The following is a 13,889-nucleotide window of genomic DNA, read 5'->3' as shown; positions in this document are numbered from 1 at the left end:
TCTGAGAAGTCAATTACCATTAAAGAAAGTTGCACTAAAATCTGTACTGTAGTTTAAGAACAGGTGTTTGACCAATGGGATGGGTGGGTGTTTTTCTAGGTACCATTTGATGACTAAGCCAAAAAAAACTGGTGTATCAAATACCTCTACTACATATCTATCCATATATTGCATAGCCTGTGTTCCAACTATTGTTGCTACTTCCAGTTCACACAAGGCTCCAGGAAGGTAGCCTGAGACTCAGCATTACAGGTGGAGAGGATCCAGGATGTTTAAGTTTCAAGTCCAGGGAAGGACAGAAGTTGCTTTTGAGTTTGGTTAAAAGTTAAGTTCTGGGGCCACTATACTCATACAGTAGAACAAAAAAGAGGAACTCTGGAGGGGAGAAAATGGCAGGCTGGTGACCAGTGTTGTGTGGGCTACTGATTAAGGGAAGAGACTTTAAAACAGACCTGGCCAGAGGGCCAAGTGGCAAGAGAGGGTACTAGATGATTGAGTGCTGCTGTGCCAGGCATGGCACTGCAAGCAGTGAATCCATTCTTCTTACTAGACATGGAATTATAGGCCTCATGTATTCTACTGGAATGGTTTAGTGAAGTTGTAATTAGCAAATTCAGCATTACCCTGACTTAACAGGTGGATGTACAAGAAGAAAATGAAAAGATGAAAGGAACTGCAAAAGTCACCTGAAATCCATAACTTACTGTATTTTGTGATCCTTTACCTATGATTTTAGTCCTGTAAAACAAGATTATCTACTACACTGAAAACTTATATTAGGGCTATTTATTAAAGCACAATACATTTTATATAAAGCTGCTGCTAAGTGTCTCCCAGTTTGAGTTGTAGAAGGTAGTAATTATAGATAACAGATTTACTTATCAAAAAGTGCTGGGTTTCAGAATAACCAAACTGTCAAGTTTTCACAGTGCAGGGATGAACATATGTAACCACACAACAGAGGAGACAAACCTTAAGCAAGTATTTCATGACATCTTCCATGTAGCATCTTAATGTAAAAAAGTATCAATATCAAGGTCCAGGTAGGTTTTAAAGGGGTTTAAAAAAAAAAAAAGCAGCAATCTGCATAGAAGAAATTTCCAAGAATGTTCTTAAACTCCACCCACAGCATGCAAAGTTACAGCTTTTCCTGTCTTCTCTGCAACCCAAACAATGTAGCAGTGAGTGAGCATCTTGGCCTATTTTATTTCCATTGTCCAAGCTTCAGAGAAATGCAAAAAGTAAGCAAACAACTCAACTAGTGAAAATTTGAGTTTAATGTTTATTTTAACAGACAATGCCCAGTGACAAAGTTTAGTGACATCTCCAGTTTGTTTTAGTGAATATAAAGATTAATTCTAGACACTTTTAGAATTGGAGAGTTGTACTGAATCATACACTATTACTCCAATAGCAGTGGTAAAATGGCACTGTTTAACAAATGTGCTTTCAAGGCTTATGCTCAGCAATCAGTGGTGCAGGGTTAATGATAATATCTTTCAGTGTAGAAAAGCCCCCTGGCCAACTACTGAAAAATCTCATCTATATCACCAAAACTTATTCTTTTTTATTTATTCATTGAAGGACTTAATGTTGGGTGTTTAAAAGAAATCTCTCTCTCTCTCTCAAAAAATCCAAATTACCAGTGAATAAGTTAGTATACACATTATACTTTAAATTGTATTTAAAGGGACACCTAGTCCCAGCTCAAAAAAGCACTCTTGAAAGGGCAACTGCATATTAAATCTCTTTAGACAGATTTTGCAGAAGACCTTAATATACAACAGATTAGCACCAAAAGTAAAAATGGGGGAAGGGCACAATTTTAAGGACCAATCTGTAAAAAAGAAAATACGGACTTAAGTAAGTAACAGTGCAAACAAATGCACCGCTGCCAAAAATATTACTTTGAAAAGCATTAAACAAGGCTAGTCTGATCTCAAGGACAGCAGGGGATTTGGCCAACATGGATTCAGAAAGATGCTCTTTGCAGCAAAGTGGCCACACTTTTGGCAAGGCGGTGCTTTCCCAAAGTGCATCCTCCAGTGTTTGCCTCAACGTTAAATCGTTTCCAAACAGACTCTCTCCCATAAACCTTCTTCGGTCTTTTTATAAAGTCGAGGTTTCCTGTTAGGAAACAGGGAGTCAGCGGGAAAGGGATGCTCTTTTAAAAATAGCAATGTGGATCTAAGGTGGGAAACAAAGTGCGGTGGTTCAGCCAGAGGCGATGTGGAAAGATTCTGAAAAACAAGACGGTGTCATGAGCTATTTCTAAGTAGATGGATAAGAACATTTCATGGCTACTGGTGCCTCTAGCTTTAATTTCTGACCTAGACAAATGCACCCCCCCTTTCAACAATGCACAGAAAAGCAATCAGGGCTGACAGAATGCTAATACAAAACCCCTTTTTGTAACTTCAGTTACCTGTAATATCTGTTTATCATCTTGCTCCAACCACAAGTCCACGTATGGGAAAGGCATCCAGAAGTAAGGTCCAATATGGAGTTGCTCTGTCTTTGCATCATAAATATTAGTCATCTGTAACACGAAACAGACTTTGAGGGTTTCCCTATTGAAATTGAGCAGCAGTAAGTGAACTGAACCCTCTATCACACTGAGCCAACCATGCCATGAAGGGGAATGAGCTTAGAGCTGGCTCCACAACTACTTCCCCCACCCTCTGATATGCAACAAACTGCAGCTCCTGTCCTAGGCCACAGGCTATTCTTCAGTGTCCCCTGCTCCTGTCCTGTTCAGCCATCTACCTCTCCTTCACTGCTTGTCTTGTTTCAGCTCCCTTGTCCACCTTGCAATGCTGCTACACATTCAACTCTCCCTTCCTACTCTGCCCTGAATTAACCAAACAACTGGACAAAACAGCTGCTCTGCACTTATAGAAAAGGCTAAATAGCCTTTTGTGCCAGAATTTTGGGCTCAAGACCTTAAGTGGTAAACCTTAAACTCAGATTCCAGCTGCTTCTACACCATGATCCTGGGGACAGTAGAGGGTGTTCCCCTGTTATGGTTTAGTAGGCATGGGTCAAGATCCTGCAACTACTTCCTTGTGTGAGTGTCTTCTTACTGAAGTCGTTAGCCTTTGGCTGAAAGCAGTGTCTTTATATAGCACACCTGCATCTGAGAGATCGTGTGGACCGATGAGAGCTGGGTTCAATTCCCAGCTCTGCCACAGACTTCCTGCATGACTCAGGCAAGTCACTTAGTCTCTGTACCTCAATTCCAGGTCTATAAAATTGGATTAACACCACTATGCCTCTCTCACCCTTCATCTGCCAGGGACTGACTCCAGCACCTAGCACAGTGGTACTCTGATCTCAGCTGAGGCCTCCAGGAGCTATTGTAATACAAATACTGAAGTCTGTCCTTGTTTCCAAATAGAATACTTGTCAAAGTTTTCCACCAGGTACCAGCAGCTGTTGTAGTACAGATATTGGCTGGTATGTTCAGTGTTCGTCTCTGATTACACAACCACAAACTGGCAGTATTTTATCATAATTAGAGTAATTTCTCCCTAAGGAGTAACTATTAGTTTCTGACACAGACAAAATATCAAGAGTATTTTTCTCTTGTGCCTCCCCCTCCCCCCCGCAAAATATATATATATGTTTTCACTCACTGGTGCTCCTGTTAATATACGAGCTGAACGCAAAACCTCATCTGGTCCCTTATCTGGAAAAGTTGCATGGAAAATCTCTGCTGTTTTAACATTCACAGCTGGGGAGAAAATGGTTGGAATAAAACACAGTTAACCAGCTAATGACGACATTTAAAATGTCCATCCCCCCACAAACAGCATTCCAGACCAACAGCGCTTTTTGGCACAGACAAAGGTGAATTTCAGAACCTATCAGACACTAATATCAAAGACTATGACAGAGAAACATGTCTGGTAAGTTTCACTTTCTGGTTCACTTGTATTTTCACAGTGCTATTTGGTTGGGTTTCTAGCAGCTCCGAGGAAAGTTTAAAGGAATATGGTCAATTTGAAGATACCACTATAGGAATACAATTTTTGGACAAATTTCATTCCTATAATGGTATAAAGATCACAAACAAAGTAATTGGGGGAGGGGGGGGCGAAGGAAGAGAACAAAATCAACTACACCCATCAGAAAGGAGTTAGTCTCCAAACAGAAAAGGCAAAGGAATGAGCGGTCTAGTTCACTGCAGGCCAATAGTTCAGCTAAACGCCATGAAATAACCCTTGGGGCTCTATGATCTCATTAAAAGGAAAAGAAAAAGAAATACACATGCTCCTGACCAAGAGGACCCTTTCAACAGGCATTTCCCAAGCAGCAGTACATCTTCAGCATCTAGCAAAGCCAGTCTCTGAGTAGTATTAGCAGCAGCCCTGTCCTACCAGAGTTAGCATCAGAGCTACACTGATCTGTGCACCATGGTATTTTAGATCTTCTATATTAGCCTTGGCTGGCCAGTGTGTTACCTTTACAAGTCTGAACAGCAACCAGTTTAAAACAGTATTCTGTACACGATGCATTGTACTCACCTATTCCATAAATGATTGGAAAATGATTGTCCTTTTCCTCCCTATCATTTAATTCTGTTTCAAAAAGAACATGTGTCAAATAATCCAGCCATTGTCAGCATGTTTATTTTTAAGCAGCATTAGTTTAGCTTTAGTCAGGGAGGTGCCCAGACTTTACCAAAAAAAAAAAAGTTGTGGGACAGGCAGCATAAAGCAGCCACAAGGGAACTGGAGACGTAGGTTCATATCCTTGTTTAACTCAAGTGAAGTGTCTTATCATGGTACACAGGACAAATGCAGACAGTCAGGGTAATTCCATCTCAGAAGAATGGCGGACTGCCTATGCCAGTTCTGAATTAATCCTTATCTTTGGTGAACATTTACCCCCAGAAGAGAACCAGACTATATAAAATCACACCACCACAAAAATCATTCACATCTTAACAGGCCTGGGAATGACACAGCTGCTCAGGACTAAAATGCATTGGCAAGGGCAGCATGGGAAAGGTGTAACTCTTCTGCTCACACCATGACTGGCTCTAGCCAAAGCTACTGGCCCTCAATTTCACATGCCAAAACCATACAGCTGTAATGATCCCATGTTTCAAAGGTTTACGCTACAGCCAGTGTGAAAATACAGCTCGTGTTCTCACTGAACATGAGACGTCAAAAATAATCAGACTTGAATTGGCTACGATGGAGGAAAAAGGAAAGAAGAGGGGACAGAGGACAAGGATGATAAAAGATCAATAATTTGGGGCATGTGTTTTCTAGGCTCCTGCACACTTCATTCATCTGTCTGCTGCAATACTGACAAAACATACACACTAAATGCAGGAGGCAGATCTAGATGTCAACTGATCCCAGATGGGTTTAGGTTTCCTTCCCAGCAGAAACACAAACGTCTTCAATTTGGAGTGCTCACAGGACCACATGAGTGAAATATTTCAGCTATTTCCACAGGTCCTACTAAAAACTGCCAGTTGCCATAGCACTTCTGGGAAGAGAAGCTCTAGCCATTGCCCTACCTGCAGTCTGCTGTGGTAAATCACTATTTCCAGAATACCGACTCTGGAGGACCCAACTAAAATGAACAGATCAGTATACAGCAGCAAAACCCACTGTTGGCAGTAAGCTCTCATGCGCCTAGAGCTCACTGACTCACAAAGCTTACAGGCCGGATCGAAAGGTTGTCTCTCCTAAAATGAAGAGCCTCACGTTTATTTCAAAGACTAAACATACTTTTACAAAAGGGAAAACATTAAAACTCTTACCTGTCACACAGAAAGTCACTAAGTGGACATCATCTTGCTGGAGATCAAACGTTCCTACAGCAACAACAGTAGCAGCAAGGTATAAAACTGACTCATGTCAAGCCATGGAAACTATGGGGTATAGCAATGCTGTGCACTGCAGATTAGACATCAGGCCCTCATTACCAGCAGGAAATCTCCCACTCCATTGTTTTTTATACAGATAATGGACCAGTGCATGTTTTCCAGATATGTCTCAATATCTTGCTCTTATAAAAGAGAAAGCTACTCTATATAACAGTAATTTACACAACTGGCCACTGGCAAGGGCAGAAAGTTGTTAAAGAGAAAGCCTTGTTCTATCAACATTTTATGCCTTTTACAAGCACTTGTTTAAGGTAGCTCTGGGATTGTGGTCTCAGGTTTAATTTGTTACACATTTAGCAGGGTACATTCATTAGTAATATTCATTTTATATATGGGTAAATACAGGTACAGAGAGAGAAGCAACTTGCCCAAGATCATACAGCATAGTCCATGTGTAAATCATCTCACTGCACCACCCCCATGTATAAACACATGCTGCACTTCAAATTCCCAAATGGAGAAAAACTCAAATCCAAGATTTTCTCTACTGTATAATTGAGGATTAAAGTTACACACACACACTTGGCCCAAATCCAGCCAAAATTCTAGTTTTTGGACATGAGAATGGAAAAAATGTGAACTTACTAAGAAGCTGATTAGTAAGTTTTTGTGATAACTGCCTATCATCATTGAAACCTCCAACTAGGTGAACTTCCAGCCTAACAAATAGAGATGGAATAACAGGAAACAGCAATTAAAAAGGCATCCCAATGTGAATAGCTTTTCAATACAATCCCCAGCCCACACTGTACAGTGATCATTAGAGAAGGCTCATTTATTGTAGTCACATGCGTCAGCTGATTGTGCATTACCTCATGACCTAATGTGAGTAACCTCTTTGTTCTAGACACTATAGGGAATATCAGATGAGCAGCACAAACGAAGGACTTGAATCTGAGAGGCACTGAACATGGGAAGTTGCCACTGAGCTTGATGGGATTTATAGGTGCTCAGCTCCTCACGGGACTGGACCTTAAATTACAAAGCTGTGTTTTAAGCTTCTCAACAAAGATCCATTAAATGTACTCCAGTGACTTCCTTACAACTCACTCAAGCCTTAAGATCGGGGTCTTGGTGAGATGGGTGTGTACATATGGCTCCTCTTTCACTCTATAGGTCTGTTCTCTGTGGCCAAGCTCTTCAAAAGTGACTAGTGATTTTCAGGTATCCAACTTCAGGGGACCCCCGTAAAGGGACTCAATTCTTAGACAGTGCTGAGTAGTCACCAGCTGAAAATCAGGCTCCTTTAAGGTGTTCCAAGTAAGTCTTGGATTAGGTGTATTCAGCATTGCTGCTGCCAACTTTACCAAGTTTTGCCTCTACAGGTCTAACAGGAGTAAACACAATCAAAAGGAATTGAGCTGGATTCTTTTCTGGCTCCCACAACAGCAACAGAATTTATAACTAATTTCTGATTCAGAATCTTTACTGTTTTATGTGCAAGTCAGAAACTTCCAGATTAACTCGGATCCCAGAATGAGTTTACAGAATCAAAAAAGCAAAAATCCCTTTGTGAAACTAGGGACATTTGAGATGGAAATCACTGAGACCCAATAAACATGGAACCTCACAATGGCAGTTTTACAGACACACTATTCAAAGCAGAATCATGCTTTTAATTTAATCACTGCTAAGAGAACTACAAAAATAAAATATACATACAAACATCAGTGGTGCTGAGTAAATCAAGAGCAAGAAACTATTAAATCCATAACAATGCCAATAGGCAAAAAAATATCACTGTGGAAACAGTGCCTTGTTGAGATGTGTTTTCCTGCCCTGGCTCAACAAGGCGCTAATTCTTTATCTGAGCCCCAAATGATCACATTTAGAATTTTCTGCCTTACACACAACAGACACAGCTGTGAAATACCGTATACAAGACATAATAGAGCAGAGCTGACCTTCCGCATTCTGTGTCATTAGAGAAAGATTTTACTGCACTCATAATCAGCGACACCTCGGCTTGTGTGTTGGATCCATCACAGTGCGTCAGGCAGGTAGCCCCACTCCCTGGAAGGCAGGCAATAAGGAAACATTTACCTGACCACAGCTCTGTACAACAGCAACAAAACCTTTGTCATTCTGTAGAGTAGGTTATAAAAATGGATAAACCGCATCCAGATTTTACAGGAGGAGAAACTGGCACTAAAAGAGATGAAGTGACTTGTCTGATATCACACAAATGCAGTGTAGTCAGGAACAGAATCTCTGTCTCCTGATTCCCAATATCCTGCTGAAACCACTAGGTCTCCTGTGCTGCCTTCATAAAAGCAAGAGAAGGAGTTCCATTCCCATCTCTCACGAAGGGCTTGTCCACACTTGAAACACTATTGCAGCACTTAGCACAGACATTACCTATACCAGCAGTTCTCAAGCTGTGGGGCAGGATCCCACAGTGGGTCACCAGGGCTGGCTTAGACTTGCTGGGGCCCAGGTCCGAGCCATAGTTTGAGCCCCACCCCCCAAAGTGTGAGGGTTTCAGCCTGGGACTCAGGTTACAGGCCCCCAGCCTGGGGCTGAAGCCCTTGGGCTTCAGCTTTGCGCCCTCCTCCTTCACCCTCCAGGTCAGTTGGGCTGAGGCAGGCTCGGTCTTTGGACCCCCGGCCTGGGGTCGTGTAGTAATTTTTATTGTCAAAAAGGGGTGACAGTGCACTGAAGTTTGAGAACCCCTGACCTATACCAACGGGAGTGGTTCTTCCTTCAGCATAGGTAATCCACCTCCCCAAGAGGCAGCAGCTAGGTCAATGGAAGAATTCTTCTGCTGACGTAGTGCTGTCTACACTGGGACTTGGACCAGTTTAACGTCGTTTCACAAGGGGGTGGATTTTTCAGTCTAAAGCTGGATCGATCTAAATTCTTTGGCATAGACAGGCCCTGAGTCACTGTATGACACTAGACAAGTCACTTACTTAACCAACAAACCAGACTCCTGTGGTCTAAGGGTCAAAGTAAACATTCAGCTCTAGTGTATGCTGCCGAAGGTAATGCAGGCTGGTAATAGCAAGATCTGTTTCTTAAAACTTGACCCATGCAAACTAGAATAAATGAATTACGACACCCAGTGCAAGCTCAATACATCAAATGTGGAAATTCCATATGAAGTAACAGTTATTACACAGCCATTATTTGAGAAACATGCATCTCATGGTCCAGGTTTCCTTTATGATACCTGTGTGTCTGAGCACCACCAACTGGCAGGTAGTTGCATCATCAGACCCAAGGATGGACACAGAACCTGTTTTAAAGGAGAGAAATACAGTAAGAATTTGACCATCATGCCTGTTGCTTCAATAGCTAACATTATTGCATCCCCACGTACCATCTTTAGGGGTGGTCACTGCAAACTCTCTTTGCTGGATGTATAGAAGTCCTTTGGGTCCCACTGTTTGAGCAGGTTGGCCTCTTAGAACTCTTGCTTTCTCCTGTAAATAAATTGCACTCAGACTAAAATGGCTGAAAGAGCAGGTACAGCAAGTACTAGAATGGACACTGACCCAACCAGGCCTATGGAAAACAAAGGGAATCCGGTGGCAATTCAGGGAAGACCATGAAGGCTGAGGTTGACCATAAATACTTATATTTCATGGTGTTTTACATCTTCAGTAACAAGGGGAAGGCCAAAGACTCTGAACTTGGATTGGATATCAGCGGACCTGAGTGACTGGTTTCCATAACAGCCAAGCGTACAATCATGAGTTTTGGAAGAAGGCTATAAAAGTCATTGACCCCCCAAAGAGGTAGGTGGCAAGAAAGAAGAGTATTTTACATCCTTGAGGCCCTTTCCAAACAGTAACCAGTTAATCTTCACGTCACCTCAGACACAAAGAGACTGTCATCCCCATTTTAAAAATGGAGAGACAGAAAAAGAAAGGGACTTGACCAAGGCCACATAATCATCAATTAGCACAAGAGCTGAACTTGGCAGTTTCTGGCTCCTAGACCTGTGCTCAGTCTACTGCTATGACTACAATAGTTAAATATTTAAGTCGGACCTACTAGCTTCCCTATAGTTGTTGTCTTGGATGCTTTTAAGAGACATTCACAAAGGATAATTTTTAAGGCTTGACTGCGATAACCTTACACACACACACCAAATCGCATGATGCAACATGAGCAGTACTGCTAAAGTCAAAAGGATGCCTTCTGGAGGAAGGTACTGTTCAGGGTGAGGAAGGTAATCATAATCTAGAGATAAATTACCAGAAGATATGAACAAAATAATCAAAAACAACGTACAAGTAATCAAGTTATTTGATTATTTCATTCATTATAAATCTTTATTATTATTATATTAGTACTAGAGAATTAACATACATAAGCCTCCTATTTGGAGAATGAACCAAAGTCTATTGTACTAGCAAACCCTGGATTACTCAAACGACTCTGGGTCTCCCCATTAGAAGCTGTCTTGGAAGTAGGAGCACAAACACTATGTTCATTTCTTTAGCTGGTAAGAAACTCCTCCCACCAGCTGGAATGCAGTAGCGGGATAGATTCTAAGTGATATTTGCTCATCTACGCTCCACAAACATTACGTAACCCTCCTTCCCATAAACGAAACTGTTACTGAGTACTCAGTTTCCTGAAGCTGACCACACACACCATTCAACTCTGATTTAGTTTAATACCTAATGACAAACTTGAGTCTGTTTTGTTCTAGCAATGTCTAAGACTGGCTATGCATAGCCTGATTTGGGAGCTGCAGGGGCTCAGTGAGAATCTAGCCAGAAATGTTAGTACATGGTATGGACTTGATGATTCACTAGGGGTTCTCCATTTCCAGTGGCTATAACAGGACAGCACTCTCTAGTATGGGAAGGGGGAGGGAAATGGAGCTTGGGCTTTTTTTGTTTTGTATTTTTGTTTGCTTGTTTTTCTTTGCTTGATGATGCATAAAGACCCCCCCCCCCAAATACCCATAGCTGGACATTTATGCCCCTGCACTGCCCATGCCAGAACACCCTGTATCAGAGCTTCTTGGGCCCCCCAAGAACACCACAGGCTGGGATGTCTATACCTCCAACATGTGGGCGCCACATCAGGGTTTCTGCCCTCCCACCCAGCACCCCACACTGGGGGAGGGAGGGGGGAGCATGCCTCCAACAACCAAGAGCACCCTATGCCAGAGAGAAGGTCTGGCTTGAGAGCTGGTCTCTCTCACCAACAGAAGCTGGTCCAATAAACATGTTACATCTGCCACCTTTTCTCTCCAATATTCTGGGACCCACATGGCGACAACACTGCATATATCTGTGCCAGGGCATTTAGCCCACTGAGAGCACCAAACACAGAGGCGTATAGACCCCCATCCTACCTGAGAAGTTGCATGTGACATTGGTAAACTCCCCATTTTCCCGTCAGAGCCAACAGGCTCTGGACTTCTCATTAGAGGAGAGGGGCCTCCCGTCCACCCCGCCCAGCTCGGGAGCTGGTACAAACCTAGTCCCTCCAACTGGGCACTGCAGCTTTCCTGGTTGGAGTCCGACAACCCTCCTGCCTCCCCGCTGGGGCTGCCCTGCAAGCCCTGCCAGTGCAGCTCCCGTCCTCTTACCTCCAGGTGCGGGTAGGTGCGGATCACCTCCCCCGGCGACTGGGCCAGGTCGATCCGATCCCCGTTAATCAGCAGAGGCATCTCTGGGAAGCGTCCGCTCCTGAGGGTGCTGGACGGACTGCTTCCGATAGCAGCCAGCTGGGAGGGGAGGCTGCATGGGCTGACATCGCAAGGGGTTCTGGGAGATGTAGTCCGCATGCAGAAGCCTGGTTTGGATTTGAGTAGTTCTGTGTAAGCAGCGGGAGGGTCTGCTGCAGGAGCCTGCAAACATGACTTCAGCTAAGGGCGGGGAAAGAAAAAGATACTGATGCACGTTAGACCACGTCAGCATAGGTACTCTCCCCTCTTAAAGTGAAACTTACAACCCCAGAAAGGATTGAAGAAATGTGTGGTTCACAGCTAGGACAACTGCAGATCTGTCTGAATGTCCACCTCCAGGACAGGGAGTACTGAACTCCAGAAGGGCTGTATTTAAAATAATACATCTCTAATGGAAACTACAGGGGGCCTATCATGGAATCTGCCCATGACAGCAGGTTTTAGTTCTCTCATGAAGAGTTACATCAAGTACGCAAGCAGGCCACAAATACTCATCAAACCAAATTTTCAGCAGGCCAGTAAAAAGAGGCCCACTGAATGTGTGGGCCCATCCATTTGTACATGTAAAAATCCTCTCTTTAGATAAGAAGAGGCAGTAAGATATACTCGCACATACAGATTCTCTCCTTTCGCATCCACACATTTTGTGGGTAGTTAGATCCATGCTGAAAATTTAGCACATTATGTCAAATTAACAGTTTCATACCTTAAAAGCAGTAAATAATTAATTGCTTGAGGTATATTCAGAAATATTTATTTAAAACTGGGTACTTTCAATCAGCCCCCACTTCCTATGCACTGGCTTGGTATCTGCAGCACTCACATCACAGTCCTCACTTCTAATGGCCCAAGTCAGACTTTGTACAGGCTGGGAAGTGATACTGTGGTCTGACATACATTGCATTAATTCATTTAAGTCTTAAACAAATCTACTTTTTCTTTCTCCACAAAAGTCAGCGGAATCAGACGTAATTATTAAATTATGAGTTGTACTGGAAGAGTCCCTCAAACTGTTGTCAGCAAACTGAAGTGAAGGAAATGAGATGATATCAGCCCTCTCTGGATACTACTACAAATCTCTGGCAGAGATTACTTATAACTAGCTCTCATAAAAATACTTTTGCAGAGGCATTTTTGCTTTTGACTACACTACATGTCATGTATTTTCAATTAATTTCCCAGAGATACAGATCCCCAAAACTGACATCCTTCTCAAAAGACACACACAGACCTTACATCATATGCCACATGATAAGCAGTGGGCTATATATATTGCTAGTTAGACCTGAATGGAAAATGTAAAGATGTTGGGAGAAAAACCAGACTCCCCCTTTCATTTTCCAGCCAGCTGTATGCTCAGTATTCTCACTATAATTTTGCCCAGCAAAGTATAAAAACTTCTAGAAAAAGTGCAGCTTAATAAGCTTATTAGCTAAGAGTTGTTGCCTCCTTTTGTTATGGTTATAAAAGCATAAATGGGAAAAACAAGCAAAGAGAACGCAGTGTCCATAGTCTTTGTGATCACACATAGCCCTAATCAGGGATTTATCACAGACTAAGACACAGAAACAATGTGGGTGCCCCTTGTTAAAATATTGCTTACACAGAAGATCCCTGACAGTCTAACACCCTGAAAGGTCTGGTGTTGATTGTTTAACTAACTAGGACAACTGAATATGTGCTCATTTTTTTAACATTACAATCTTCAAGATGTCCCAAAATATGGGTCTAGGACAAAGCAAATATTTTTCTAGAGCTAATAAAAAAATATATCTCACACACATGCGCAAATCCCCAGATCACATACAAGACTTAGCAATGTTAGCCAGAAAAAAAACTGGCATTATATTTGGAAAAAAGTCTTATATCTGAGTTCATCCAACACGTTGACAAAGCCATTGGTGTCATGGGGAAGAATACAATCTTTCAATCACTTTGGAACCATTCTTTCCTTACTGTTGCTTAAGATGAGTACTTTTATGTTGGGAGATAAGGCAACTGATTTCAAATTCAATTCTCTTTTTATTGTTCTGGAATGACAGCAGAAGGGGGTGAGATTTAAAACAAAACAAACAAAAAATAACCAGTTCATTTATAGATACAGGAAGATTAATTTTGGCATGTCATCCCCAAACCTCTCTCTCATCCAAAGTCTACACCTCATCAGTATCATCACACAGTCCTTCAGAAGGAACATGCCAAATCAGGTGCTTCTGAAACCCATACTACCACATCCTGTGTCATCCTCCAGTGGCTAGATCACATACAGGATTCCATTTATTTTTGTGTAAGTCTATGTTTTGCAAGCATCTGCATGTGTCAAGTCTATTC

At 42.2% G+C, this 13,889-nt stretch overlaps 1 protein-coding gene across 1 annotated transcript; it reads right to left on the bottom strand.

Moving 5' to 3' along the window:
* Positions 1-1,262: 1,262 nt before the first annotated feature.
* NTAN1 (N-terminal asparagine amidase) lies at positions 1,263-13,459 on the bottom strand. The gene is made up of 10 exons (XM_030578391.1): positions 11,460-13,459; positions 9,228-9,330; positions 9,078-9,143; positions 7,810-7,918; positions 6,491-6,564; positions 5,780-5,833; positions 4,527-4,580; positions 3,636-3,733; positions 2,426-2,539; positions 1,263-2,240 (listed from the first exon to the last, which is right to left on the bottom strand). The coding sequence occupies exons 1-10, from the start codon at positions 11,655-11,657 to the stop codon at positions 2,061-2,063; spliced, it is 1,050 nt and encodes a 349-aa protein (XP_030434251.1). The 5' UTR covers positions 11,658-13,459; the 3' UTR covers positions 1,263-2,060.
* Between the last annotated feature and the right edge of the window lie 430 nt (positions 13,460-13,889).

This window comes from Gopherus evgoodei, chromosome 10, assembly GCF_007399415.2.
Source record: "Gopherus evgoodei ecotype Sinaloan lineage chromosome 10, rGopEvg1_v1.p, whole genome shotgun sequence".
NCBI lineage: Eukaryota > Metazoa > Chordata > Testudines > Testudinidae > Gopherus > Gopherus evgoodei.
Note: the sequence above shows the minus strand (reverse complement) of the source record. Positions and strands in the feature narration are given on the sequence as shown.